The sequence below is a fragment of the Myiozetetes cayanensis genome, unplaced genomic scaffold, assembly GCF_022539395.1.
Source record: "Myiozetetes cayanensis isolate MyiCay16 unplaced genomic scaffold, myiCay2020 scf15, whole genome shotgun sequence".
Taxonomy (NCBI): domain Eukaryota; kingdom Metazoa; phylum Chordata; class Aves; order Passeriformes; family Tyrannidae; genus Myiozetetes; species Myiozetetes cayanensis.
The window spans coordinates 5,780,817-5,807,633 of record NW_026087159.1 but is presented as its reverse complement, the minus strand read 5'-3'; the positions used below and the strand labels follow the sequence as shown (position 1 = coordinate 5,807,633).

The window sequence follows — 26,817 nt, the reverse complement described above, 5'->3', positions numbered from 1 at the left end:
GTTGCTGAAACAGCCTTGCCACCACCTCCTGCCTTCTCTTGAGTTTCTGTCCTCACACCTTCTGGCCCCTTTGTCTGTGCTGGTGTCAACGGGCTCAGATTATTGTGTTTTATAACAATCCTTGTGTCTGGGTCACCTCTGTGTATCTGTAAAGACACCTCTTCTGAGACATGTGACACAGAGAGTCTTTTACATGTTTTTAGAAATGCTCCTGTGGTTTGCAGGCAGCTCCTGCACTCAGGTGACTGGTGAAAGCAGGTTAAACTGTTCATTCCTCAGAAAGCAACTGAGCAAGGGGGGAGATGCCACATTTCTCCCTCAATCCCCCTTCACTAGTGGATACCTGCCAGCATCAACCATCTGCATTTGGAGTTGTCCAGCCTTCCATTGCAGATAGCCTGAGCTGAAGTCCTGCTGCAGGGTTCCCTTGGTTCTTTGCTAGCAGCTTCCATCTCAGCAGTGACAGAAAAAATTGAGCCTGTGTTAACTGAGGTTTTAGCTAAAGTAGCTGCTGGACTTTAGCAAGAGAACTTCCCATGCACAGCCCATCTCCCAGAGGTACCTTTCACACCCGTGTAGCCCTGGGAGTTTGCTGCATGTGGGTGTTGTGATGTGGAGATCTGTCTTCTCCTGTTCTCCCAGAGGCTGTTTAATTTTGAGTAAGCCAACAGGGTGGCTGCCATCAGTCACATTCATTTTGGTGGTGTTTGCAATGAAATGTGTCACATAGAAGCTTTTGGGTCACCCAGGCATCTCGTTGATGCCAGTGCTGCTGAATGAGGGGAGCAGAAGAGGTTTCCTCATTACTGGCATGGAGAAAATATACTTCTCACTACTCCTTGTTGCACAGGGAATGGAGGAATCTCTTGTAACTGCCTTGGCCCTGCTCTTTGTTCTGCTTTGCTATTTCAAGGGATTGCTGAGGACCTCAGGTGACTCCTTGGGGGTGAGAAGGGCCATGTGTGCAGTCAATGGAGGTGTGGGAGGGGTGAAAGGAGGTCAGGCTGGGCTTTGCCGTGTCCTCACGCAGGGTTTGCAGGGCCATGTGACAGCGTCTGATAACACTGCTGTTCCCCTCGTGTGGCAGCAGGGATGGTGCACACACAGCAGAGGGTTGCTGCAGCGGCTCTGGAGGCAGCTCTGCAGCAGGAAATGAACTGTGGTCTTGTTAAAAGAACTGTCTTTTCTTACCAACTCAGTCAGCAACTCCATCAGGCCCCATTGTTCAGTGAGTCAAGTGGAGCTCAAAAACCAGCCATTTAAAAAAAAAAAAAAAAACACAACAAAAAACACCTTAATACCTTCCTGGTAGTTATGTTGCTCAGGCTTTAACTTTTGTGTCAGGATAGGTTCAAACAAACACAGCGTCCTTTGGGCAGGTCTCTGGATTTCAGGTGTGCCTTCCTCTCCATCCAAACCATTTCCCACAGCTCGCCTGTGCCCAGGGAACAAGGTCCCTGCTGAGCAGGAAGAGGAGCAAGTGCAGACCTCAGAGCTGTTGGGGGGGCACCCCACATGCTCAGTCACAGCCATGAGGCTTGGGCTACTCAGAATCTTGGGTGCCTCCCTGGGCACAGGATTGTGCTTCAGGGTTGGCAGCACTGAGCCCATGCCGTGCTCTGCCTCAGTGATGGGATCTGCCTTTGCTTGTTTTCTGCCATTCTAAGATAATCCTTGTTTAAATTCCTGCAGGCCCTTGGGCAAGCTGGCCCTTAGGAGCAGGCTGGCACTGGGTGAATCCCGCCGGGCAGGACCCCGGTGTGTCTGTGGGGTGGAGGGCCAAGCGCCGGCCTCGCCGCGCTGTTGTGACAGACACTGTCGCGTGTCTGGTCCTTCTGAGCCGGGACTGCTGGGATAACTCTGAACGGATGTTTGTGAACCAAAGCTGATAAATGCCATAAATACCAGCCCCAAAGTGCAGCAATCCAGGCTGTCGGTTCTCAGGATGCTTGAGATTTCGTGATAAGCAACCGTGCAGTGTTTTGTATTAACTGTGTAATTCTTGTGTCACTGACCGTTCCTTGCACTACTGAATAAAGAGCAGAACATCTGTATTTCCCCAACCCCTGTCCTGGAGTATGAAAACCTTTCTAGTGAAAAAGGAAGTTATCTACAGCTACAGAGAAGTACATTGGTTCAGAGGTTTGGCTTATTTTACTTTTGGTAAGTAAATTGTCATTTATTAGCTGAGCAGGGAGAGAAATCTTGGTAAACTCTCATCATCCAGGAAATCCCAGTCTTTGAAACAAATACGTAGATAGGCACCACTTTCCAAAATCCGTGGAGACTGTCAGCACTGAGAATCATTTGGATGACAAATTTCTACAAGGGTCAATAAGACGGAGAACAGGAATAACATTATTCTAATAGGTGTTTTGCAACAAACAACATCTATTCCCTATTTCTTAGGAAGGGTGTGTCTCTTTTTAAATGATGTTTTTGTACATCTGGCTTCCTCTCCCGTTTGAAACATTTGGCTAGAAAAATAATTATAGGCTATTATAATTACTAGTCAGAGTGGAGAGATTTCTCTGTAGTCATGAAGTAGATGCAATGCTTGTGTGTTAAATTCACATTTTGGAGAATGCTCTGTATATAATCTAATGAGATACTCCTTCTTGGTTTTCCTCTTGACTAAAAATGGTGGTGCTCATCTCAGGACTGGGTTAATCTGCCTTGAATTCTCCATTTTTCCCTGTTCTGTCTGCACAGACAAATTTCTGGTCACAAGGGAGTTATGCTGGTCTCAGTAGTTAATCTGCTGAAAATTTTTTGCGCTCTTTGCTTTTTTAGAAGACTTGTTTTGTGAAACAAAACCAGCAGATACATTCCGCTAATTCCCTGTGAGTCACCCAGCAACAATGGCAAAGCTGGGAGGGAAAAATGGGGGGAAGAGGGGGATTGGTGAATGGGCACTGACCTGAAGAGCTGACCCAGAGAACACTATTTCAGGTGCTTCCAAAGAATGACTGCTCAGTTATTACCTTCAGGTACCCCACCACTGTGGGGGGGGGATGTGGTTACCAAGAAAGGTTTTTAAAAGTCTGTTAACAAAGTTATTTACAACTGGTGCTCACACAGGCCATGGTTCACTGGGCCTGAGCACTGAGATATGCCTGGCTGGCAACAGAGGACAAAATAATTATGAAATCAAGAATCTACTCAGACACAAAACACATTTATTAAATTATTTTGCCTTGCAAGAAGCTGTGCATACCAGAGAAATCAAAACACTGGCTTTCCCACCTTGTGTGTCATCTAGCCAGAAAATGTGCAGCTCTCAGATGCCTCTGAGCCCCCTCACCCTGCGCTGCAAACCTCAGTGGCCCTGTACCAGCAAAAGCAAAACTGGTCATCTACTAAATCTGGTGCTGATCTCAGCTAACCAACTTCCTGTAATATCAGCAAATATTTCTGCTTTTGTAAATCTGTTTTTCCCTCCATAACGGGGTGCCAGGAGGACCAGGAATGCTTTGGATCCAGGAATGTGCTGTTTGGCAGGAGGAACAAAAAAATCGCTCACTCAGAAGGGCAAAACAGGACTAATGGTTTTGTCTGCTGGGGAGAAGCTGCACAAAAGTCAAGCCAGCAACTCATCCATGCCATCAGAAAGGTGCTGTTGGATGCTACTTTTAATAGCAGAAATTGATATTGGTCATTAATGAGAAATGTCTTTAGTAACTAAAATAAAATTGGATCCTGAAACACTTCTGTGGTTGCAGAGTCTCTCGATGGATACTGCCCACTGCCCACTAATGTCAGGCTCTCCCTGGACTTGACAGGGCAGCTGCTGTTCTTCCTGGCCTTCTGGAAGTAATCCAGCTATGACACGTTCCTGATATCCCTGAGCTGCAGGGTGTGCTTCATTCTGCTGCTCCAGGCAATTTGATAAAGTCTTCATCCTCCCACTCCAGAATTAACCCTCCCAGACTGTAGCTGAAGACCTTGCTGCAACAGTGCAGCATTCAGTAGGGATCATGCCCATTTGCTTAGTTGAAATTTGCTTAAATTGTTTCATACAAAGGACCAATTAAATTGATTGCATTGTGTTTTCTGAACCGACAGCAATAATGCTTGGTATGTATCGGAGTGATTGCTACAGCTCTCTATAAATAAAGTTATTTTTAAGAATCGCTAGCCTTTTCTTGACACCAAGATTTTATGCGGCATAAAAAAGAACTTGGTTTCCATCCCTTAGAAAAAGAAGGGGAAGGTCTTCAGCTGATACATATATAAGAAACCACGAATTTCCATTTGCACCGTTGCATTGTCCTTACTTCAGACACGTTTTTGTTTTTTTCCCTGCCATTTGAGACCACTGGAATTATCCAGGCCTTTCCATGCTTTTCTGTTATTTTACCTAAGGATCAGATTTTTCATTCAGACATTTACAGATGTGGACAGCATCTACAGGCACAGTTCAGCCTTGTCTTACAGCAAATGGAAAATGCATCTTCTATCCACCCCACGCAGGGAGGTCCCATTGTGTGTGGGAAAGTGGCACCTGTCATTGTCTTTGCCTGGTCAAAAGGCACAGCTATCACCAACTGAGGCTCACTTTTAAGTCAGTTCCCTGCTCTGTCAGATGTGGAGTGGCCTCTGCAAAGTGTTCCCTGCGCTGTGTCAGAGCCACGTGCTGCGAGCACGCTAACCCTGCAAAGGGAAGCAGAGGAGAAAAATCCCACAATATATTAGTTCTGTATATTTGACCCTGGCAAATGATCAGCTGCTGGAGGCCTGGAGCATGAGATTTGGTTATCACAACTGTCCTGACACAACACTGCCAGCTTATTTGAGTGCCCTGCCCTGCCTGGGGCCCTGAGAGCTGGCACTGCCCCAACACCCCAGAGCCCACCAGTGCCATGGTCTGTTGGGTGTTTAGAGGTACTTTCTTCATGCCCTCAGCTGCCTGTGCTGGGGGGCTGGATTTCTTCTGCTCGGGGAGAATGTGACCCTACCAAATCCTGTGATTCACAGGAAGACATGGAGGAATGCAAACATTCACATTGATTTCCTCCTTGAAGGTTCATAAAGCTGCAGTGAAGGATAGGCCTTCCGTGGTGATGGAGAGGAGCCTGGGCAGCACTTGGCAAGAGAGGAGTGTTCCTGCTGGGCATGGGGGGTCTATCTGTGGAGCCCCTCCATAGATGTGAACACCTGAGAGATGCACATCCCTGTCCTTGGTTCTGGAATGACAGCAGTTCCCCGCCCTGTTCCATTAGCATGGGAGTCACAGAATCACAGAAGCAGTTAGGTTGGAAAAGACCTCTGAGATGATCAAGTCCAACCTATGACCAAACCCCACAGTGCCAACTAGACCAGGGCTCCAAGTGGTCTTTTCCTAAACACCTTCAGGGACAGTGACTCCTCCACCTCCCTGGGCAGCCCATTCCAATGTCTAATCACCCTTTCTGTGAAGAAATTCTTCCTGATGTCCAACCAAAAGCACCCCTGGCACAGGTTAAGACTATGTCCCTCTGTCCTATCGCTGGTTGCCTGGGAGAAGAGCCTGACCCCCACCTGGCTGCACCCTCCTGTCAGGGAGTTGTAGGGTACCCTTGAGCCTCCTTGTCTCCAGGCTAAACACCCCCAGCTCCTTCGGCTGCTCCTCATCACACTTGTGCTCCAGCCCCTTCACCAGCTCCGCTGCCCTTCTCTGGACCCGCTCCAGCACCTCAATGTCCTTCCCGAATTGAAGGGCCTAGAGCTGGACACTGCCACCCTCCCATAGTGTTCCGTGGGGACGGGGAACGACACCCCGACACCGCGGTGTGTGGAGGGGAGGGCCGACTCTGAAGACCCTGGAGAGGGGATGTGGGACAGCGCGGGGGACACCCGCACCCGGCTGGGATGGGCACAGCCCCGCCGAGGGCCCCGCTCCGGGGAGGGATCCCCCCCTCTCCCGCTGTCCCGGCCGGCACACGGCCATGCTGAGGGCGGCGGCGGCACCGCGGCCATGTTGAGGGCGGGGAGCGCGGAGGGCGCGGAGGCGGCGCCGGGGCCGCTGCGGGCGCGGTGCCTCCCGCTCCCCTGCCCGCCGCCAGCGCTCCGAGCCGCCGCTGTCGCCGCCGCTCCGAGCCGCCCGCAGCCGCCGCCGGCGGGGCCGCGCTCCATGGCGAACCCCAGCCCCTGCATCGTGGTGAGTGCGGCGGGACGGGCGATGCCGGGCGGTGCCGGGGGCCGCTGTGCCCCGCCGGCCGACGATGGGGGGTCCCGCGAGCCGCCCGAAACGCGGAGATCTGTGAGGGAGCGCGGGGGGTGCCGCGTCGTGGGGTGTGTCGTGTCTCGTGCTGTCGTGTCGGGTGTCGTGGGTCGCGTCCCTCAGCGCCGCCGCCCCGCGGAGTCACCTTGAGGGCAGCCCCGGCCTCCCTCCCTGCGCCGGGCCCGGGGCTGCCCGTCCCTGCCCTCGCTGCCCCGGGCCGGGCGCGTCCCTTCCCGGCGGGGGCCGCGGGTCCCTCGGGGTGGCATCCCGGGGACCCGGAGCCCGGGGGCGGCGGGCACAGCCGGCGCTGGCGCCTCCGTAGCGAAGGTGGATGAACTTCCCCCAGCGCAGCACAACTTCCTATTCCTGTTGCTGTTCGCGGCGTGCGGGAGAACCCCACGTGTGTGTGTGAGCCGGGGCTGCTGCCGGAGGAGCAGCATCCGGGGGATGTTCTTTATATTTCTGCGTTATCGCCGCATCTGCTAAGGCGCTTACGTGCTCATTTTTATTAATCTTTTTAAAGCCGGTGCCGGTGCTGATGAAGTGCGTGCGGTGTCTGATGGCCGGGAGCTGTGCCGGCCGCGAGGTTGCGACTGTAAATCCCTACAGTCCATAAAAAAAAACCCAAAAAACCAACCTGATAAAACCTGTAGGAAGGGCCCATTCCCTGTCAGATGCAGAAAGAAAGGTTTAGTAGACACGCTCGATATAACGTTGGTTCTGAACCACAGGAAAATACTGTGAGTTTTGGGAGGGACCTGCTTTATTTCTTAAATAAAAAGCCTGCTGTGGTCTGCAGGGACACAGAGCTGGGACTCCATGCCCGAGCCATGTGTGTGTGTGTGCAGCTCACACAGGGTCAGTTTCGGATGGGTCCCCAGGTGAAATACTCATTAGGGGTTATACAACAAAACCCCCTGTAAACAGTTGGCTGATCCCTGGCCAGGTTAAGTGCTTGCACGGGCACTGAAATAAGATTGAGTCCTGCAAGAGCAGCGGTACCAAAATGGATACTTAAAATGCCCACCCTAGTGAACTGTCAGTGACAAGCTTCTCTTTTCCCTCTGAAATTCTTTTTCACATAGTAGCGTTCAGCTGCATAACCAGAGAGTGAAGTAATTAAAAAAACACATTGTCATTTTGAAGCTGCAGCAGGGTTAAGGTTCAGGGAAGGCTCTGCTTGATGCAACAAATGTGTCCTGAACCTCAGCAGTGTTTGATATCATTATTATCATTTGCTGATCCCTTGTCCTAATTAATGTGGCACTTGCCAATATTGCAGGCTGTTTCATACAGGGAGTTTGTCCATGTGGAACAAACAGGTTGCTGAAGGCTTTAATTTCAGATTCTGAAAGATCTTGAACCTCCCCGTTTTTGAGATGGTGGTCAGAGAGACTTGCTTCCCAAGAGCATAACTTGCTGCACTCACGTAGCTGTCTTGTCTTGTCCCAAACACTGGCTCGTGTGTTTTGTTGTGATCGGGTGTTGTGGAGATTTGGAAGGTGTCCATGTCAGAACCTCTGCTTGCTTAATTGCAAATGCAGGGTTTGCATTACATTAGGAAAATCAAAGAGGTTATAAAGCTCCTTGTTCATTTTTTTAATGGAATATAGAACTTCATTCAGGTGAAGTACCTTCACTTTCCTGCTCTCCGGTGGAGGAGGATGTTGTAGGACTTGGGCATTGCTTAACAACTCATGGTATTTCAAATAACCCTTGAGAACTGTTAGATTAGACTGTGTGTGTGTCCAGTGTGACTGATGTTTTCAGAGAGGCAAAGTAAGGTGGTTCTGATGAGCATTGTGGGTTTGATAGTTTTTACTGAATAACACAAAGTCTCACCACGGACCTTATATAAGGCTCTTTAGAAATCTCATCTTATTTTCTTTTCAGATTGGCGATGATGAACAAGGCTACGACCTGGACTTGTTCTGCATACCTAAACATTATGCAGATGATTTGGAAAAAGTCTATATTCCTCACGGGCTCATCATGGACAGGTTTGTTTGACCTCAGACAGTACACTGATTCCATGACGCAGGAGCAAACAATCTTCCAATGATAATTTTGCTGCCTGGTGACTGTCTAAATAGATTACGTTTAATTAGAGATAGAATGTGTAAGTGCTAATTAACTCTCTTTTTTTGGCTTCTAAGAGTTTGTACATTTGCAGTCATGCTATTGTTTGAAAATTGGTCGTAGTTCTCAAGCAAAATGTTGTGGTAGGTAGCAACCTATGACTTTCTTTCCAGTGTTCCTTTGATGTTTTACCATCTTAAAAAGTAATTAGAAGACATTTCGTTGTACCAGTTGAGTCTGAAAACAGTTATAGTCTCTTGAATTTCCATAAGATATTAATAAAAGTAAATTATTAATCTCACTGTCTTAAACTTTCTCATGTTCATGTGGTAGGTAAATAACATCCAACTGTCTTCTGCCTTCTGGGGAAGACATTATTCTCCACAGATATAGATCTGTCGCTTCTGTGGTTGCTGAAATCTGTGACATGCTTTGGAAGTTTTAGCTTGTGTGATCAGGAATTAGTGCATAAGCCTACATGGCATTTTTGTTTTATTTTATGTTTGACAGTTGCTAATTCCCTTTAAGAGAACGAACAACAAATTTGGTGAATTTAAGCCATTTATGAGTGGTGCTGGGTGGATCTTCTAGGAGATCTTGTGACTAGGAATGCATCTAGATTTTGCATGGTCCTGTTTGAGTAGATACAATGAACATCCCTTTTAAAAAGTTTATTTTTATATATTGTAAAAACTTTGTACTGGAAGTCCACACAGAGCAAAAAATGGGACAAAGTACTTGCCATTAAGGAATTGACGTAAAGTTTATAATGGTTGGCTTTCTCTGAGAAACCTGCTGTCAGCTGGCACACAATAAATGCAGACCATGCTTTCTAAAATAAATTGCAAGATAAATTTAGAAACAATGATTGCAGAAAAACGGTGCAGCGTTCTCTTGCTCTGCATTGTTGGTATTGTATTCTGCATTCAGGACAAGTTTCTGGCATTCTGACTTGGCAAATAATCTCTTTAGTTTACAGTTTGAAACTTTTCTTGCTCCTCAGTTAGCAAGGGGTGCTGCCTTTTGTGTTGTGTTACGTTACTCTTTGCATAGAAACTGAACCTGTCTTTGGAAGGAGAAACACACCTTTGTGTCTCATATCTGACAGCCAAACAGTTTCAGGGTGTTAAAATTTGCTTTGGCTGAGCGTGACGTATGAAAACAAGGTCATTTGGCAGCACTGTTGTTGGATTAACCTTGAGCAGCAAAACTTAGTTGACCAGTAACGTGTAAAAGTGACTGAAGTGGTAGACAAATATTTCTGAGCAAACATTGTTCCAAGTTTGGTGCACGTGTTTGCTGCTGTTCACAGTACAAAACGCTGCTGCTATGGTAAACAGATGAAATGTTTTGACAGCTCACTCTTGCTTGGTTTTGTTTAGGACAGAAAGACTGGCACGAGAAATTATGAAGGGCATGGGAGGACACCACATTGTGGCTCTCTGTGTACTGAAGGGTGGCTATAAATTTTTTGCTGATTTATTAGACTACATCAAAGCCCTGAACAGAAACAGTGACAAATCAATCCCCATGACTGTCGACTTCATTAGGTTGAAGAGTTACTGTGTAAGTATCTGTGCAGTGCTGTGCAATTTTTATTTGTTTGACTAGAAATTTACAAAGGTGGTTTAATATTGTTACTTCCAGAATGTGCTAATAGTAAACAAATAATCAAGCGAACTAAGAGTCACAAGCTAATTTACTCTTTCTCTACCTTATTATATAATGTTTTCTTTTAGACCTTGGTATCTCCTCAGCCCAGTAAAATCCTTATGCGGAGTAGAGAGTCCCTTTATGTGTTTCCCTTTACAATTTCCTCTCTACCCTCTACTCCATCTCTAAAGCTGAGGCTCAAGACTAATATAGAGGATTTTCCTGCAACTATGATTACAAAAATTTAGTTCTACTAATTATGTGGACCAGACCTCATTGTTTGAACAGGATGATTTGAAAGCTGCAAATACCGTTACACCCAAGTTCTCTATCTCATCTTTTGTTTGGCTCAATCAAACGATGAGTCGAATTAGTTGTATTTGGCCTTGAAGAAATACTAGAGACATAAACTTAGAATTATGATTAGTGGCCCCTGAATACTGTACCACCTTTTCAAGACTAGGCATCTTGGGTTGCCTTGGGTTTACATTTTTGGGGAGAGTTTTACTTCTGAACACAGGGAATTTTACAGGGAAAGTGAACACTCTGTAACATGAGGTAAAGTGTAAGTTTTATAGAAGGAAGCACGAGGTTATGTTGTGCGGGTCAGACGAAGAAGCAGGTGTATGGCAGCACTGTATGATTCCTGACTTTCTGACAGCCAAGTCTCATGTTTTTGAGACTACAGAAATTTATGATTTGTTCCCTAAGACCACCTGTATCATGGAATCAATGACATTTTTGCTTTTAGTTTAGGGTGTCTTAATACATTGTTTCACAGGGTTATGCTGTTGGTTCTGTATTAGCAACTTGGCATTGAAGTCAGCGCTGTGGGTTACTTGTTGCAGTTGTAGAGGAGTGCAGAAAGCATTAGAAAACGGAGATAACTGACTTGGAAACTCCTCCTCATCCTTTGTTTCATTAAACTGTGTAACCCAGAGATGGAATTATTGTGATCTATTAATGTGTCACAGCAAAGCCCAGAACTGTGTGGGTTGGCCCAGTCTGCAGACCAGACGCCTCAGCTGCCCGAGGCACACACACCACTGCCTGTCCAGGGCTTACCTGGAGACCACAGTCACGTTTGCAGAACGTGAGGCAGTAATTTAGTTATGTTCTTTAATGAGAAGGCAAGGCTGGACAGAAGGGTTTGTGCCAGCCTTTGGTTGTATCTCACAAGGCAGTTTGTGCTTGGGCACTGTATTAAAATCAGTGACAGAGAGCGATCTGAGCCTTGTTCCTTCAATTCCTCCCAAAAGAGGAGGCTTCTGCCACCAGTCTGCTTAACTGTGAAGCCCCCACATGCCCATATATTCTGCCTGTAAAAAACACAGAAAACTCTATTACAGGATAATAGGTTAAAGAATAGGAAATGATGGTTCCCACCTTTTTTTTTTTTTTGTAACCCTGGGGCAGGCAGTTGTATGTATCTTCTGCTTTCTCCAAGGAACACTTCCAATAGCTTAATTAGCTTGTTTAAAACACCAATGTAAAGACTACACCCTGTCACACTCTACTTTCTAACTTGGAAAAATATATTGGAGAAATGGTTTGAAACACCTGAAAAAGCCTCTGTTAAAAAGCAAGGCTGCCTTTTTACTGGTGTTTCAGGCATGTTTCAGTCATTTCTTTACTACAGCTGCTTTTGTTTATTACCCCCCCAGAACTACAGTGCCTTGTTATTAATAGGGGAGTGAGCAACTAAGTTTGTTTTATGGAAATTAAAAGCCTCTTTTTATAGTAAAAACATGTAGATAAAGAGAGAAGCAGAGAAAGCCATACAGAAAGTTGTCTAAGCAGAATGCTTTCCTTGAGGTGTTGGCTTCAGGGTTTTTTGTTTTGTCAGCTAATTCTATAAAAGAATGTTTTCTTCTTCTAGATGCGTGAAGAGCTCCTGCTACCTGATTCCTCCACTACAGTATTTATGAGCATTTCGTTTCTGTAGACTCTCTTAGGTGGTTATTAATATCCAAACTTAGGTCCTTTAGACTGGATAAGAATGTCCTAACATGGACATGTATGTAACAGCTTGACTGGGTCTTCCATCAGAAATAGTGTTGTAATGCTAAATCTGCTCTGTCGTTTTGACCTCTGCTTTACTAGGTGGATGGATTTGTGTTTAGTGATGTGAAAGCCATCACAAGCTGTAATGGACAGTTGAAAGTGGAGCTTTCAACTCTCTTGTCACCGTCTCTGGATATGATTACTAGATCATCCTGCCTGCCTCTACAGACTGGATAAAAGATGTTAAAAATACCCTGGTCATATAAATGAAGCAGCTGAACTTTTGTAATGGTTCTGTAATTGATGTAATTGAGGTTCTATTCTTGTTTCAAACCGATCATTTAATATTTACAAGCATATGGGGTTTTCTTTGTGTTGCAATGCAAAGTTCATACTGTTCTGCACCCAAAAATAATTCTCTAAGAATACTGACACGATCAAGCTGTGATTAAACTTTGCTCGTAACTCCAGTTTTCTGAGTCCTTACAGATGAATTTTAATGATCTGGCAAGCTGTTAAGAAGTGGAAAGATAGTGTTTGTGAACAGATCCAGCTCTCAGTATTCTTGACAAACAGTTCATTCTGTTTGTGTTACAGGAAGAATGGCTTTTCACCAGTCTACTGCATTTAAACATGGAAATGAGCAAATGTTGCTTATATAGTCATGAAGGGCAGCCAAAAGACAGTGGATGTGTTGTGCTGTCACTTGGAAAAATAGGCATTTTCAGAGGAGTATGTGGTAAACTCTGGTTAGGCTGGTCACAGCAATATTCTGAAAGGTCTCTGCCAGCCAAGCCTTATAGCAGATGCTGGAACTTAAAATGCCTTTTTAAAAGGTTATCTTGGAGTCACTTGAGTCAGGAGTTACGATCTTGTAAAGCATTGTTGTTATCTGGCAGTGACAACAGGGAGGCAGTGAGTTTTAGATCTGTACAACAGTCAAACTCTTATGTGTTAAACCACAAAGCATTAAAGTCTTACCAGTACTGAACTGGGAAATAAGGCTCCTGAAGATAATCAAAACATTGCTTAATTATTAAACAAAGTTCTTGCCAGTGGAAATCTGGTTACAACCAATGTCAGAAATCTTTAACTGTTTTTTCACCCTTTTACTGCTCAGGAACTCAGCACCTGCATAGGCATCTAATATGACCCATGAGACACTGTCAAGGTTTAAAGTCAGTTGAGTGACTTTAATAAACTGCAAAGATTTTTGAAGCACTTCTAGCAGCTGTTTTTATCTTTCCTGTGTAACAGTTCATTTACGTTTTTATCACAGTTTAGTTTTGCTGAAGCAAAATGCTGTGTTGTATTGATGGTGTACCTGTGTTGCTGTTCCATTGCTATAAGAAGTAATTTGATCTGTTACCAATATTTGTTGTAAACTAGGCAAGCATAAGCTTTTCTGGCTATTTTTGTAGCTTATAGTTCTCAATAGTAATCTATGCCTTGTTTGCTGGCTATTCTTCTTATGATTGCTTATTCTTACTCAGAGTAAGGCTTTCTAAGGCATTAAAAGTTTAAAATGTAAATTAGCAGCTATATGGCAGCATGCATCTTGGAAAACAAACTGCTTTTTGTCCTGTTTCCATATCTGTAGGGACTGCATAGCAAATCCTAGCTTTTTAGATACATATGTATATATAATGGTCACAGATGAGAGATGGTGCCATCAATTTGCATTGATGCAAATCTCTTGTCAAACAGTCTTTAATCTGAAATACCATCTTTGAAGTTGATCACTTGTAATTTCTTAGTTAATAGAGAGATGCTGTTTCTGAAAGCATTAACATTCACTGGTTATGTGCTTTGCAATTTTGACATTTGCTGCAGGAAAAAAATTAGTTTGACATTTACTGCAAGGAAATAATTAGTTTTATTCTGGTAATGGTAATGCTCACCCTCCTCTTTCTTAGAATGATCAGTCAACTGGAGATATCAAAGTCATTGGGGGAGATGACCTCTCAACCTTGACTGGAAAGGTATGACTCTTTGTATGTTTAAAAGTAAGCAAACAAACAAACCCACTAAAGAACCCCCATACCTGCATGATTTTAGGGCTACTCTTTTGGTGTGTGAAGATTATGGAGTTTAAAAAATGGAAATGTTTCCTTTAAATATTCACCACTCTGTAGCCAGAGTGGATAAGCCCCATCAAAGCCATCAGTTTAGTCTGAACTTAAAAAAATCCTCTATTCACTATCTTTGGTATCAGCAAAGTCTTAGATTTGTTTTTCTGCAGTGCCTGAGAAGAATCTTGTGTGGGCTGTTGTCTACAAACTGCCTTTGAAAGAGAGTGGTGTTATTTATTTGCCATACTGGTGTTCCAGTGAAGTGTTGGTGGTTCCTGTGACAGGCAGTGACAAGGGAAGGAAATGGGAGAATGTAAACTGGGAATCTGTTTTTCTCCAGTGATTCAGTGGAGATCATTGAGCCAGATGTCAGGGGTGAAAGCATCACTGCCTCCTGCTCTGTCAGAACTCAGCACTTTCCCCTTCTCTTTACACACGTGATCTTTAAGGCATGTATGTCTCAGTTCCATGCAAAGGATGTAAGTAGGACAGAACTGTACCTGTGTGTAGTAGGACACCCTTTGCTTTAGAAGAATACGAATTGTGTAGACTCTGTTTTGATCTCTTTTGCATATATCTGGAATTTTCCAACTCTGAATAATTTAAAGACCACTTTTTACTCAGCAGGAGCTGTTGAGGAGAATCTCAGCTAATTGTTATTAAGGCATAACAAATGTTAACTACAAAGAATATGCTGCTACACGTGTAAACATACATAAACATTGGTACAAATACTTAACTGCACTGAAAATTAGTAAGTTATAGAGATTAATAAGTAATTGTATGTTCTCTAGATGTTAATGGTTTTTTCCTTTTTTGTTGTTTTTTTCTTCCCACCAGAATGTTTTGATCGTAGAAGTAAGTATTCTGTTTCACTTTGCAGTTCTAATGTGCCACTGGTTAGAAAGTTCTATTAGAAGTTGTTCTTAAGCCAGAAAACCTACAGTTTCTGGCTTCAAATCTCCCAGCTTCTGATTTCAGGCCTGAATTGTGCAAGTGGTCTCTGACTTTGAACTGAGCTGTGTTTTGAATTCTCAAATTGCATTCAACTGCTATATTTAACAAGGAAAACAACCATCTAAAGCTGTTTGCATTTCCTTTCAGTTTTCTGGAATTTAGTCAATTCTAAAAGGTCTTTTTTTAAAAAAAAGGTCCCCTTTTTTTTTCTTTTAAAATGTAGCCTGAACAAAGTGATATGAAATGTATTATTGTATGTTTATGATAGCAAGCTATGAAACTAAACTGCAGAGGTAGAAAGAGGTTCCTGGTATGAGTATCCTAAAATATGTGAAAAACAGATCTAAGCCCAGTGTTTCTGTGTGTAATTTATTTAGAGAATAATGACTTTGAGAACACTAATTCTTAATGAGCATTTTGTAGTTGCTAAATTCCCATTCCTCTGTCTTGTCATGGTTCCAGGTACAGTACAGCCCAGTTTGATTGCCTAGTAGGTATTGTTGTTTAATTCTTGCTTTCATACCTCTTTCTTGATGAACAGCATTGCTCATGTTCAGCCAATATCACTTTCCTTGAGTACAGTTGACAATTTCAGGGTAGGGAAGCAGCAGGACTAGACAGGAAAAGTGGATGTGCGATCACACAGTGTGTTAAGTCTCCAAATAATGGAAATGGCATGTTTGTAAGGAAAGAAACAGGTATGGCAACTGATTCAGCAGCCAAAGGGAAGGATGTTTCTTCTCATCAAATGTTTTTTTTATGTATTATTTTTCTAATTTGAGAAGGTTATATTATTCCACAGGAAGCATATTCAGTTCCAAAACTCCTACCAAACTAGTATGATACAGCAGTCATTGTGTGACCGGTGGTGTCCTTTGAAGTATATTGTGCTTCAGATTGCCAGATATGTTTAATTATGTATCTGCTCCATTTCAGATGAATGTAAACCCCAGATTAGATTATCTTATCATTTGCTCAGTGAATCATCTATCCAGTGACTTGTCATATACACTGTCAAATATGAACCCTTTTATCAATCACCACTTTAACTGTCATACAATAAAAATGCACATTTATTGTGGGTATAATGTCTTGTGCACCAGAGCACAAGGCTTTTCTCTACTGCATCCTTTTAATGTCAAAAAAAATCTGTACAAAATAGAGCTTCACCTCCAAGAAACAGCTAATCACACACCACGAAATCAGTGATAGGTTCTGGTTTTCCCTTGGAGTTTGGAAGTAGCTACTTCTGTTTATTTACCAGCTTTGATTTTTATCTAGATGCATGTATGTCTTTAAGTTCTCTTGAGTTTACAACCATGATTAAAAGCATGAAGTGTTAATGGTATTGCTGATGGATACTCTGTTGAGTTTGTTGTTTGATTTTTGTTTTAATTGGGAGTCATGGGGAAATAAGCTGAAATCAGGATATTGCTGCTTCTGTGCTATCTGTCTCCTTCACATCAAATAGACTTATTTCAGGCCAGGGTAAGGACTGTCCCTCAAAAGATCCTGTGACTGTTTCAGTCCAAATGAGGAATCCATTTCCAATGCCTCAGTTATAAGCCATATATTACTTTTTTCTGCTTATATGTGCAGTGGATGGGATTAAAATGGTGTGTGATTAAAATTTTAGTGTGTTTTAGACTTTAGAACTGCACCCAGATATTCTCAGTGCAATTTTTCTGGCTATTTCTTGAATCTGTAATGTGCATTACATTCCTTCCATTTCAATAATGGGTTGTTCTGCCTGTTTTCCCTTCTTACTTTTCTTTCTGTTGAATACATCTGTCTGTAACTGAGCTCAACAGCAAGACTAATATTACTCTTACCATACTCAAATTAAGCATTGTCTCGTGGCTGCAAGGACCACAAGCCATAAAATCTCCAGAAGGAGACAAGGTCATTGCAGTAACTGCTGGTTCAGCAACTGCTTTCAAAGCCATAGTTATCCACAACAATTAAGAACTCCTGTTATTAATAACTCCTGTGTGTTATTAATTAATAACTCCTGTGTGTGATCACGTTACTCGGCGTGGTTGCGTAAGCACAGCAGGGGTTACAACGTCACCTATATTTGGCTACAAGCATTTTTATGGGCATTTTTACAAGCAGTAGTTTGCCATATTTTCATGTCCCTGTGAACGGGCAATTTCTGTGGTAGAAACTTGAAAGTGCTACTCTGTTGTGTTTAATATTCTGTCTTACATGAGTTTTTTCTTTTCAGGATATAATTGATACTGGTAAAACAATGAAAACGTTGCTGTCTCTACTTAAGCAGTACAATCCAAAGATGGTGAAAGTAGCCAGGTAAATTCTTAATGATTACTTGTGCTGGTTTTCACCTTAAGAAGGATGCACAGTGTAAAAAAAAACACAAACCAACAAACAAAAACATCTGTAGAATGCATTTCCATGGAAGAGAAACAGGAGGAAACATTTCTGCACAGGTCATATATGATGCAATCTGTTGAAGTTTAGTACTAAGTTAAACTTCAAAACCACTTTTTCTTGTTATGTGAACATGCATTTGTTAGGGATGCTGGAAACACTGTTCTTTTCAGTCCTATTGCTGGAAGAATTTGAGTGCTTCAAAAGGGATAGCTTGTGCATGCCTGGGACATCTCTTGCCTGATCGTATTATGGTAAGGTTTGTGGGGTTTTACCGCTGAAGTCCAAGTTTAGAAGTAGCTAGAAGAATTTCAGTCTTTTGGGCTTAAAAGAAATACTCTCTTAAGTTGATAGAGGCGTTATCAACACAAATTTGGTTCATAAATATAGACTTTTACTGGAGAGGAGGATAAAAATAATTAGTGATTGTCACTTACCTTTACGTAACGTCTCTCCAAAGATGTTTGTTTCTGCTGGCACTATCTGCAACCTCACTGTATTTGTGCAGTGAAGGCCTTTTTTTAGTTTTCCTTCTTTATTGTAGAATTAAATTAGTTTGCACACTGGTGTTAATGTTTTTGTAGAGGGCATAGTGCAGCTGAGCTTTGGAGGTCATTCTGTGAGAGTCAACCAGCCATATGCTCTTCTGGGCTTTTCTACTTAGTTATACCTTTAATCAATTAGTTTTCAAAACATTTCATAATTAAATAATTTGCAGCCAACAAGAAATATTGAGGATAACATTATATTATTAACCAATATCAACATTCCTCCCACTTCTTTTTAAATTGCATCTGTTGCGCTGCTGTGCTGTGGTTGTGTATTTTCCAATAAAAGCGTAATGATTGCTGGGGATTAGAGATAAAGCAGGGCTGGGTGTAATATCTAATCACTCGTGTTGTCATAACAATGTCAAAGCAGTTGTTAGATGTGTGAGAACAGCTCTTCTTGCTGATAATCTGGGGGTGACCTGTTGAAGGTGAGGCTGTTGAGGATTTCTCCCTGGCCAGATTATAAATATCTGTCCCTGAAAAGTGTCGAAACACTACAGCGTAAATCAAAATATAATACGAATGAGCAAAGTCCAGTTTCCTGTTGTTTAAACCTGTTGCAGTAATTTGGGTCTACCAAAGACCTGAGGAGGTCAACATGATCATTCTAGATAGTCTTAGTTCTTAGTTACTTCACTTGCCTCTCTTCTATTTCTTTTTCTTTTCCTTGTTAGTTTTTGTTTGTTTGTTTGTTTTTTGTTGGTGGTGGTTGTGGGGTTTTTATGGGGTTTTTTTGTTTTCTTTCTCTCAGACAATTAAGCAGTTTTAGCAGGGAGATGTGAATTAATGCTAATATGATTTTGGGGTTTCTCTGATCAATTCCTACACGAATTCTCAAAAGTTAAGTTTATCAATTGGAAGTTCCAGCAACTGTCTAAAATAGAAACTGGGATTCTGGCAAATGAATCACCACCTTCAGGGCTGATTCAGGAGGGAAGGAGGTCTGTGCTCAATGCACAGAGTTATGCTGATCTCTGCATTTACATTCAGCCATCAACCACCTTTTCTTTTGCTCCCAAAGTCTCTGTATCCCAGACAGACAAGTGTCAGGCCTGTGGGATTGTCTTCTAAGGTAGAAATGCTCCATTGAATAAGGAGAGAATCCAGCTATGCTAGCAGAGCATTTCTCTCTACTACAGTGCCCCCTGCTCTGTATCTTCCTGCTCTTTATAACTCTGACTATTAATTCTGAAAAGCGGAGCAGGTTTGTGTCCCATGATCATCAGAACCAATTACATTGTCTTTATGGGGATAACTAGTGCTTCCAGTGAAAAACAGTTCAGGACAAGTTGTGCAAGTGCAGTTGAGGTGCATTTAAGCAGCTGAACTTTTGCTTCATAATACCAATGCTTTTGCTGTGCTTGGCCACGTCCCAAATTGCCTCTTTACCTGTAAGCTAAATGGCACCTGAAGTTCCTAACGCACATAAAACCCCATTAAGTCACCTTTCACCATGGAAATGCATCCAGATCAGTATCTCCAAGCCTTTTCCTTGCAGACCTGCTAGTTATCCTTTAGGCTGTAAATCATGCATGGTTCTAGGAAGTTGTGATTTTGTCGTTATGATCAGCTGTGCCTGCAAATAAAATAATAGTTTAAAATATGTGTAGTTATCCTGTCAGTTATGCACATTTAGATGTACTTCAGCTTGTCTGTCATCAAAACAGTATAATATGTTTGTACCTGGTGCTTTTCCATGTTTCAGTTTTACATTGGTTTTATTTGGCAGTTTGTTGGTAAAAAGAACTCCTCGAAGTGTTGGATATCGACCAGACTGTAAGTGACTTTTTGACAACCATTATTCATTTTTATAAGTATGTCAGTGTATTGACAAAGCCCAAGAATGTTCCCAATAAGTTTTCACTAATGATTCTTGATAGATTTTGCTTTTATTTAGGGAATTTAAACATTTGGAACGTATTTTGACAGAGTTCATCAGGATTTGGTCATCAGGATATGTATCATTTTACTATGAAAACCGAACTTTGATATTTTTGGTCTAGGTTACACACTTTTCATGTGCAAATTCTCCCAGCTTGCGTGTAGTCAAACGCTTAGGTCAGCAGAATCTGCTGGATTCACCTTTTGACACTTTTGGGAGTGGTTTGGATGCCTAAACGTAGCCACTTCATGCTGTTTGGATGTCCCCAGGAACGTAGGACAACCATGCAGGGTAGCAGGTCTGATAAAAGTTAAGGCTGGTTATGTCTGGGCATCTGAATTACTCCCTTCTTGTATTTTCCTGTCTGTCCCAAGACCACTCAGGAAGGAATAGTATCCATAGCAGACAGTGCTAAGAGAGTGACAGCTCCTCCTGCCTTGGGAAGGGCTGTGTGCTTTAACCCTGTTCCAGAGGATAAATTCCTGTTAGTCTAGACCATGTACTTTCACTATGGAAGTGGAATGAATTTAGCAGGAGAATCACATCCTCTTCCTCCTCCTTTCCAAGGCTGTACATTATTGTGGAACTGAAGTTGTTTGGATACCTTAAAGCTTCATTGAGATGTTCCCCTCAGTCAAGGACACCCCTCATTCCTGGGATCTCATTATAGGCTTAGCTGGGCTAACAGTGCCTTTGGAGCATCTTGCAGCAGATGACTTGTTTTGCCATCTGTCCACAGAGACAACCTGTCCAGTGCAGGACACGTGAGCTCTGAGGGAAGAGACAACAATGCCTGGGCCTCTGTTTTATCCCTGTATTGTGAGGCCAAGTAAATGCTAAATGTCACCTTAATTTAGGAAAGCCTCGGGAGTCTTTCATTTTGGCATGTGGGGAGAAAGCCATTTGGAAGTTTTATATTGTATGTAATTTAATTTTGGTCATTTTACAGTGTGTGTGGGCAGGTTGGACTGAGACTGCCTGACCACCCATGAACTGTCCTGCTAGAGCTGTTCAGACAATCTGTGGAAGAGCTGACGTTCTCTTTTTAGGCAGCTTCTCTGGGAGATAAAAATTACAACCAAACACAAAAAACCCCCAAACCAACCCACGTTTCTGAAACCTGAAAATGACCCTTCCTGCAGCCTTGCCTGGGGTGCAGGTCCAGCTCCCAGAGGTGCTACCTTTTGAATTGTGCTGTGAGGGGGACTTGTGCTGTGCTCACCAGTTCACTGCTGCTGCACAGGCATGTCAAATGTGTAGGAAGTGCCAGGAAGTATCGGCACTTCTTGTGTGTATTTACAAAGTTAGAGGAAATTTTTATACTCATAATATTCTGTCTATAGATTTAAGAGCTTCCATTCATTTCTTGCAGCCTAGCAGCCCGCAGCTGTGTGGGAACCAATAAATACAGCTATTTAATTTCCTTTAGTTTGATAAATCAACAAAGTAAGTTAACATTTTAAATTAGGTTGAATACGAATCTGAGGGTACTTGAATGGAAGAAATAAAATGAGTTACAATGCTGACATGTCTATAAAATTCCAGACTGCCTCTGTAAAAGACTATAGTGAACTCTAGGAAGTTCCTTTCTAACACACTGATGACTTATGGTCTTTTTCAGTTGTTGGATTTGAAGTGCCAGACAAATTTGTTGTGGGATACGCCCTAGATTACAATGAATACTTCAGAGATTTGAACGTAAGTAATTTTTCCCATATGTTTTTGTCCATTTAAAACTAAGGAGGAGGAAGGAAGGGAAATCTCCTCACATCACTCTCCCTCCTCTGTAAATCATGTTCCAGTCTGTTCCATTGGTGACGCAATGATGGGAGCAAGTCCTGCAGCAGCAGGACAGTGTTTGGAGCCCTTATGAAAGTGCAGTTTATTTTGCTGCATGCACAATGGGGGCTGCACCTCTGCCAGCTTGGAAATAACGTGAAGTTCATGTGAAGTTTCTTGTCTTACCAAGTGTCTACAACAAATAAGTGCATTTCCTTAGTTATGTAAGAGGTAAAGAAGAGAGACCTGTGAAGAAGTTAAAAAGGGCTCACTTTCTGTTCTAAGTTCTTAATTCTTTATCTGGGTCTCACCAGACCCAGCAGACATTGGGTGGGACAATAAGAGGGAGGAGAAAGAAGGCGATGTTGAGATTTTTGGACCAAAAAAGGGCTAAAGTTTTTCTGCATAAACAGTATCACAAAATCCTTTTGTACACAAACGTGAACAGCACACTTGTATTGTTTTTGGGAGCTCGTTATTGATGTCAAACGTTGGTCTCTTAACGTTACTTTTCTAACAGGAGCTTTTTGTTTTGTTTTGTTCCAGCATATCTGTGTGATCAGCGAGACAGGGAAGCAGAAGTACAAAGCATGAAAGCAGAGTTCAAGTGCTGTGACAACAGAGCTTTGAAATGTTTTGTTTACTGAGTCCTATCTTTCACAGGCTTCAGCTCTGGTACACCAGCTACACTTGTAGAATGCCCCAGCCCCATTGCCATATGCTTACTGTAATTTATTGCATGTACAATATAAGAGCTCGTCTTGTTCATTTATATTTTAGAAATGTAAACAACTAGTGCAATTCTGCACTCCTTATTTTGATTTGCACTATGACTCTACCGACTATTGCTGCCCCTGGTTGGGTTGTGCTGTTTGTGAGCTCCAGAGTCTAACTCTTGCAGTGGTAAATTGCTTAAACCTCATCAACCCAGAACTGAAATAGTTCAAGTACTGTAAATGTAAAACATTTTATGATAGGGAAGTCTATTAGTAATATTTTTAAAATCTGTAATTTAAGTTTTATATTTTACTGCACAGATGTGATTGTGATTAATGGATAGTTGCACCTTTGGGTGTTATAAAGCATGAGGAGCAGCCAGTTACAGTATCTGTAATCTCCAGGGAGTTCATTCAAATCTCCAGGAGTTGCCTTATTGCTGTAAAGGAAGTTTGGGTGGAAAAATGTCTTTTTCCTTTTTTTTTTTTTTTAAGATGGAATGACAAAACAGAATGTTTAAAATCTAGTTTTAGTTGAGCTGCCTATTTCTGTTAGATTTTTTTTCTTTAAAAATATCCATCAGTCTGTGGAATTGCCTTTTAAATTTAAACAATTTTAATATATTTGTGAAAAAAAAAGTATTGTAATGTTTACTTTACAAGATCTAAAAAGCAAAGTACTTTAAATAAAGGCTGTCTCTTTAAAAGAAGCCCCACACATCTATCCCACTCATTCTGTATATTAAAATGCTCTTGAAATTTCCTTCTCAGTAATATTGTCCATAAGTGTTTGTGACAGTGAAGGCAGACTCTACATTTGTTGCCTTTGTAGAGCTTCTGGTTAACATAATCCTGTCTATGAGAGAGATGATAAAATGATGAGGGAAGATACTGAAACAGTTGCATATTTTCTGACCAAACTAGATTTCAGAGAAAATGGTTTAAGCACTGTCCTGTCTTGGCAAAAATGAAGAGTGGAGGTTCCATGTTCATTAAACATATCCATGTGGAAAAAAAACCCTCAAACCACAACCATTTTTTAAGTAACCATTTTGGTTTGTTTCACTAACATTTCTGTTTGTGTGGAGTTCGGTTCTGGCCACGGCAGCCCAGCTCACACCCACATTTGTGCTGTGCTTTTTGGTTCTACTTCTGCACGTGGATTCTCCCACCGTGTCCTCGGATTAAACGCTGCTCAGTGCTTACACACAATGGAGTTTTTGAAATTTTCATTTTTGAAAGATTTTTCTGTGGTTTTGAAGTTTGAGTCTTTCCCAAGTGCTTCACCCTGTTGCCCATCCATGGCCTGCTCAGGTACAGCTGCAGTAGTTAATAGCAGACCTAAATTGTGAACTCACACGCTGTCATCCACATCAAATGACCACATTGTATGAGAAATCTATTTGTAAATCAGAATTCTCATTACAAATGTTGGAACACTGATCATGAGTATACTGTACTTTTGCAGTGTTCTGGGTAATGTTCCAAAGAGCTTTTATCTCAATGCACTACAAAGTCTGATTGTATTTCTCAACATTTGTGTATCTGCCTTTTCAAGAGCCTGTGGCTTGTTGCAGAAATGTGCAGTGCATCTCCAAGAAGAGGAAACACAAAAGAAACACGAGAAAATATAAACCCACTGAAAATTGTTGGATCTGCTCAAGTTTTCATTAGTTCTGGTTGAACTGAAGGGTCTAATCTTAAAAAACACAATTTTTTCTTCAACCTTCTTAATAACTCCTACTTCACAGTGTGTTTCAAAGTAACTTCCTGGCATCTAGAGAGTATACTAGGTGGCTTAAAAGTATTGAACAAGGAGTGTATTGATGATGTTCAAGGACTTTTAATTCTTCAATTAGTTGCTCCTGTAATCATGATTAAGATGGTTATTTACATGCTGTCATTTGGGAATGGGAGGAGGGTTTGAATTAGTCATAACAAGGGGTTTGTCTTTCAAACCATACCTGGAGTGGGGAAATTCCTGGTCTGTTGGGGATAGGGGATGGAACTGCATGGACTGTGTGGTCACAGAAGAGGTTTGGAAAGATATTCTTGAGCCACAGTGACCCTGGGGGAGATGCTGCCCTCTAACAAACCTCACCTATGTCTGATGGAAAAGGGCAATATTAAAAGAAAAATCTTACATTTCAACCTTTGGGAAACAGACACTTTCACTTCCTTCACACAGGTGCTTGTCACATGTTGTTCTCTATGAAAATTATTCAGAGAAAAAGTTACCCACTCCCTCACCCTTCCAGAACAAGACTAACTAATGCAGCTTTTCACAGCACCTGTGTGTGCACTACAGGGAGATAAATCCTCAGGTGAAAAGAGTTGAAAACAAAATTGTTACTTTTTATTCAGTCATTTTGGTTAAAAGACTAGGGGTTTAGTAACACCTTTGCAAGTTAAATGTCAACTTTATACAACCCAGACAAAAATGTTAAAGCATTAGGAAAGCACAGAGGAATATCTTGTATTTGAACATTTATGTGGCATTTGAAATTCATTATAGTTCCACATTTTATGAATCACAAATGTATGCTGAAAAAATAATTTTGACTATTTATAGGCTTTGCCATACCATCTCTCCCTGCGACGTCTGGCATTTCTGTACATTTTGGTAACTCTCGCCTGCCACCGACAGAGATGTGATGAAAAGTCTTTCTGTGAACTGAGCTGGCAGTTCACTTGGTTTTTTGGGGTTTTTTTGGCAGTTCTGGTTTTGAAAATTGAGGCAAGTAAGCATCTTTGAGTTGCCTTGTAATTGTATATCCTGACTGATTAAATGTTGGTGGTGTTTCATTGTCTGTTATGCTCTGCAAATCCTGTCAAGCATGCACTGATCCAGCAGTGAGGAGCTGACACTGCTTACGGGGAGCTGGTTACAAGTCATTAAAGGACTGTCTGCTGTGCCTGACTGCCTTTAATTCCCCTGCAGATTGCACCTTGCAAGATCAGATCTTGGCTGCAAGCACCTTTATAAGCTGAGACATCACAGTGGTCTGTGGTGTGGTTTTTTTGTTTGGTTTGGTTTTTTTTTTTTGGTAGTGTTTAATGACTTTAAATGTATTTAATTTCCCAAGCAGATGTAGTTTGATGGGGAAATTGCCTGCCAGCTCTGTGGAGATGCCAGTACTCAGTGAGCTCATGTCACTGCAGGCACCAAGGTAAAGAGGGAAGAAAAGCACAAAGATTGAACATGATCTAAGAATTGGCTGTGAGGGTTTTCATCTCTAGGGAGCTGAGGAAGGGATCACGTTAGCAACTGCCAGGGGATAAAAGGCTGGTGCAAAGGTGTTTGTTGGGGATACATTTGAATGGCTGCAAATACCCTTCAGGCACTGCTCCAGGCTGTGCTGCTCCACTAAAACAACTGGTGAATTGAAACTTCTATCTTGGAAGGTGGAAATCCATATGGAACCAGGTAGGAGAGACAGATTTGTGATAGTAAATCAAGGTGCAGGTACATGAACCTGTTCCAGTAAGAGACTGGTGTTTATCTAACAAGTGATTATTACTGGCAGCTTTGGTTTTCCCCCACTGTAACCAGAAAGGGAACAAATCCTCACGTGTCTTCTGCATATCTCCAGGTTGCCTGTGGCAATTGTGGTGCCTGTAAGCTACAACTTTTGGCATTAAGGGTGTGTGTGTGGGGGGGGTTCCCAGGCAGTCTGTGCCCTCCTACAGGTAGTGATTCCCCACCCTGGCCCTTCACAAATACAGTTAGGAAAATACCCCAGTACATACTGTCTGCATGTATAAATAAAGAGCCACCTATTAAATAAGGAACCAGCTATTTCCAGCTCCAGCCCCTGTTAGGTGGCTTCTTGGAGCTGGGTAGCTCATCCATGCCCACTTTACAATCCTGAAATCTCAGGAGCACCAGCAGAAATGCTACAGGATTGCTTTTGGAAGAGGCCTAGACAAAACTTAGTTCTCCCACAATACTTTGGTATTCATGGCGGTGAAATAACCCTATTTAGTTCCCCTATTCCAACCCTGCCACTGAAAACCCCCATGTCTCCCCATTGATTCTGCATGGGAGAGTGTGTGGATGGTGGGATAGGGCTGGATTTGCTCCTCGAGCCCCTGATGTGCCACTGTGAGCTCGGCAGTGCAGCCTGAGGGGCAGGGCTGGCTTGAGCACGGGGCTTGGCTTGGCTGTCCTGCAGTTCGGAGAGGGATAAAATCCCTCTCCCTGGGCACAGACTGGTTATCAATGGAACACGCTGCCTCTCCTGGGCTTTCCCCTGGATAACCTGTGGGTCTGGGAAGTGCCAGAGCAGCAATGCCAATGCTGATGCTTCACTTGCCTGTTTTCCATCTGAGGAACTGGGATGTGACTAAGCCAGCCCTAAGGCAGGGAGGAGGGTGTGTGTGTGTGGGTGTGGGGCATGTGTGTGTGAGCTTCTAAATGTTCATTGAAGTGCCTCTATCAGGTCTTTACTCCTCAATTTCTCTTCGTGACAATTTTTTCTCTTCCATTCACAAAGTACACTGCAGCAATCAGAGAATACAAAAAGTACAG

General features: G+C 42.6%; 1 protein-coding gene across 1 annotated transcript; it reads left to right on the top strand.

Moving 5' to 3' along the window:
• Positions 1-5,980: 5,980 nt before the first annotated feature.
• Positions 5,981-23,498, top strand: HPRT1 (hypoxanthine phosphoribosyltransferase 1). Its single transcript, XM_050310507.1, has 9 exons — positions 5,981-6,139; positions 8,096-8,202; positions 9,664-9,847; positions 13,855-13,920; positions 14,851-14,868; positions 17,195-17,277; positions 19,639-19,685; positions 21,413-21,489; positions 22,117-23,498. Exons 1-9 carry the CDS (start codon positions 6,113-6,115, stop codon positions 22,162-22,164), a joined length of 657 nt encoding a protein of 218 aa, XP_050166464.1. The 5' UTR covers positions 5,981-6,112; the 3' UTR covers positions 22,165-23,498.
• Positions 23,499-26,817: the final 3,319 nt, after the last annotated feature.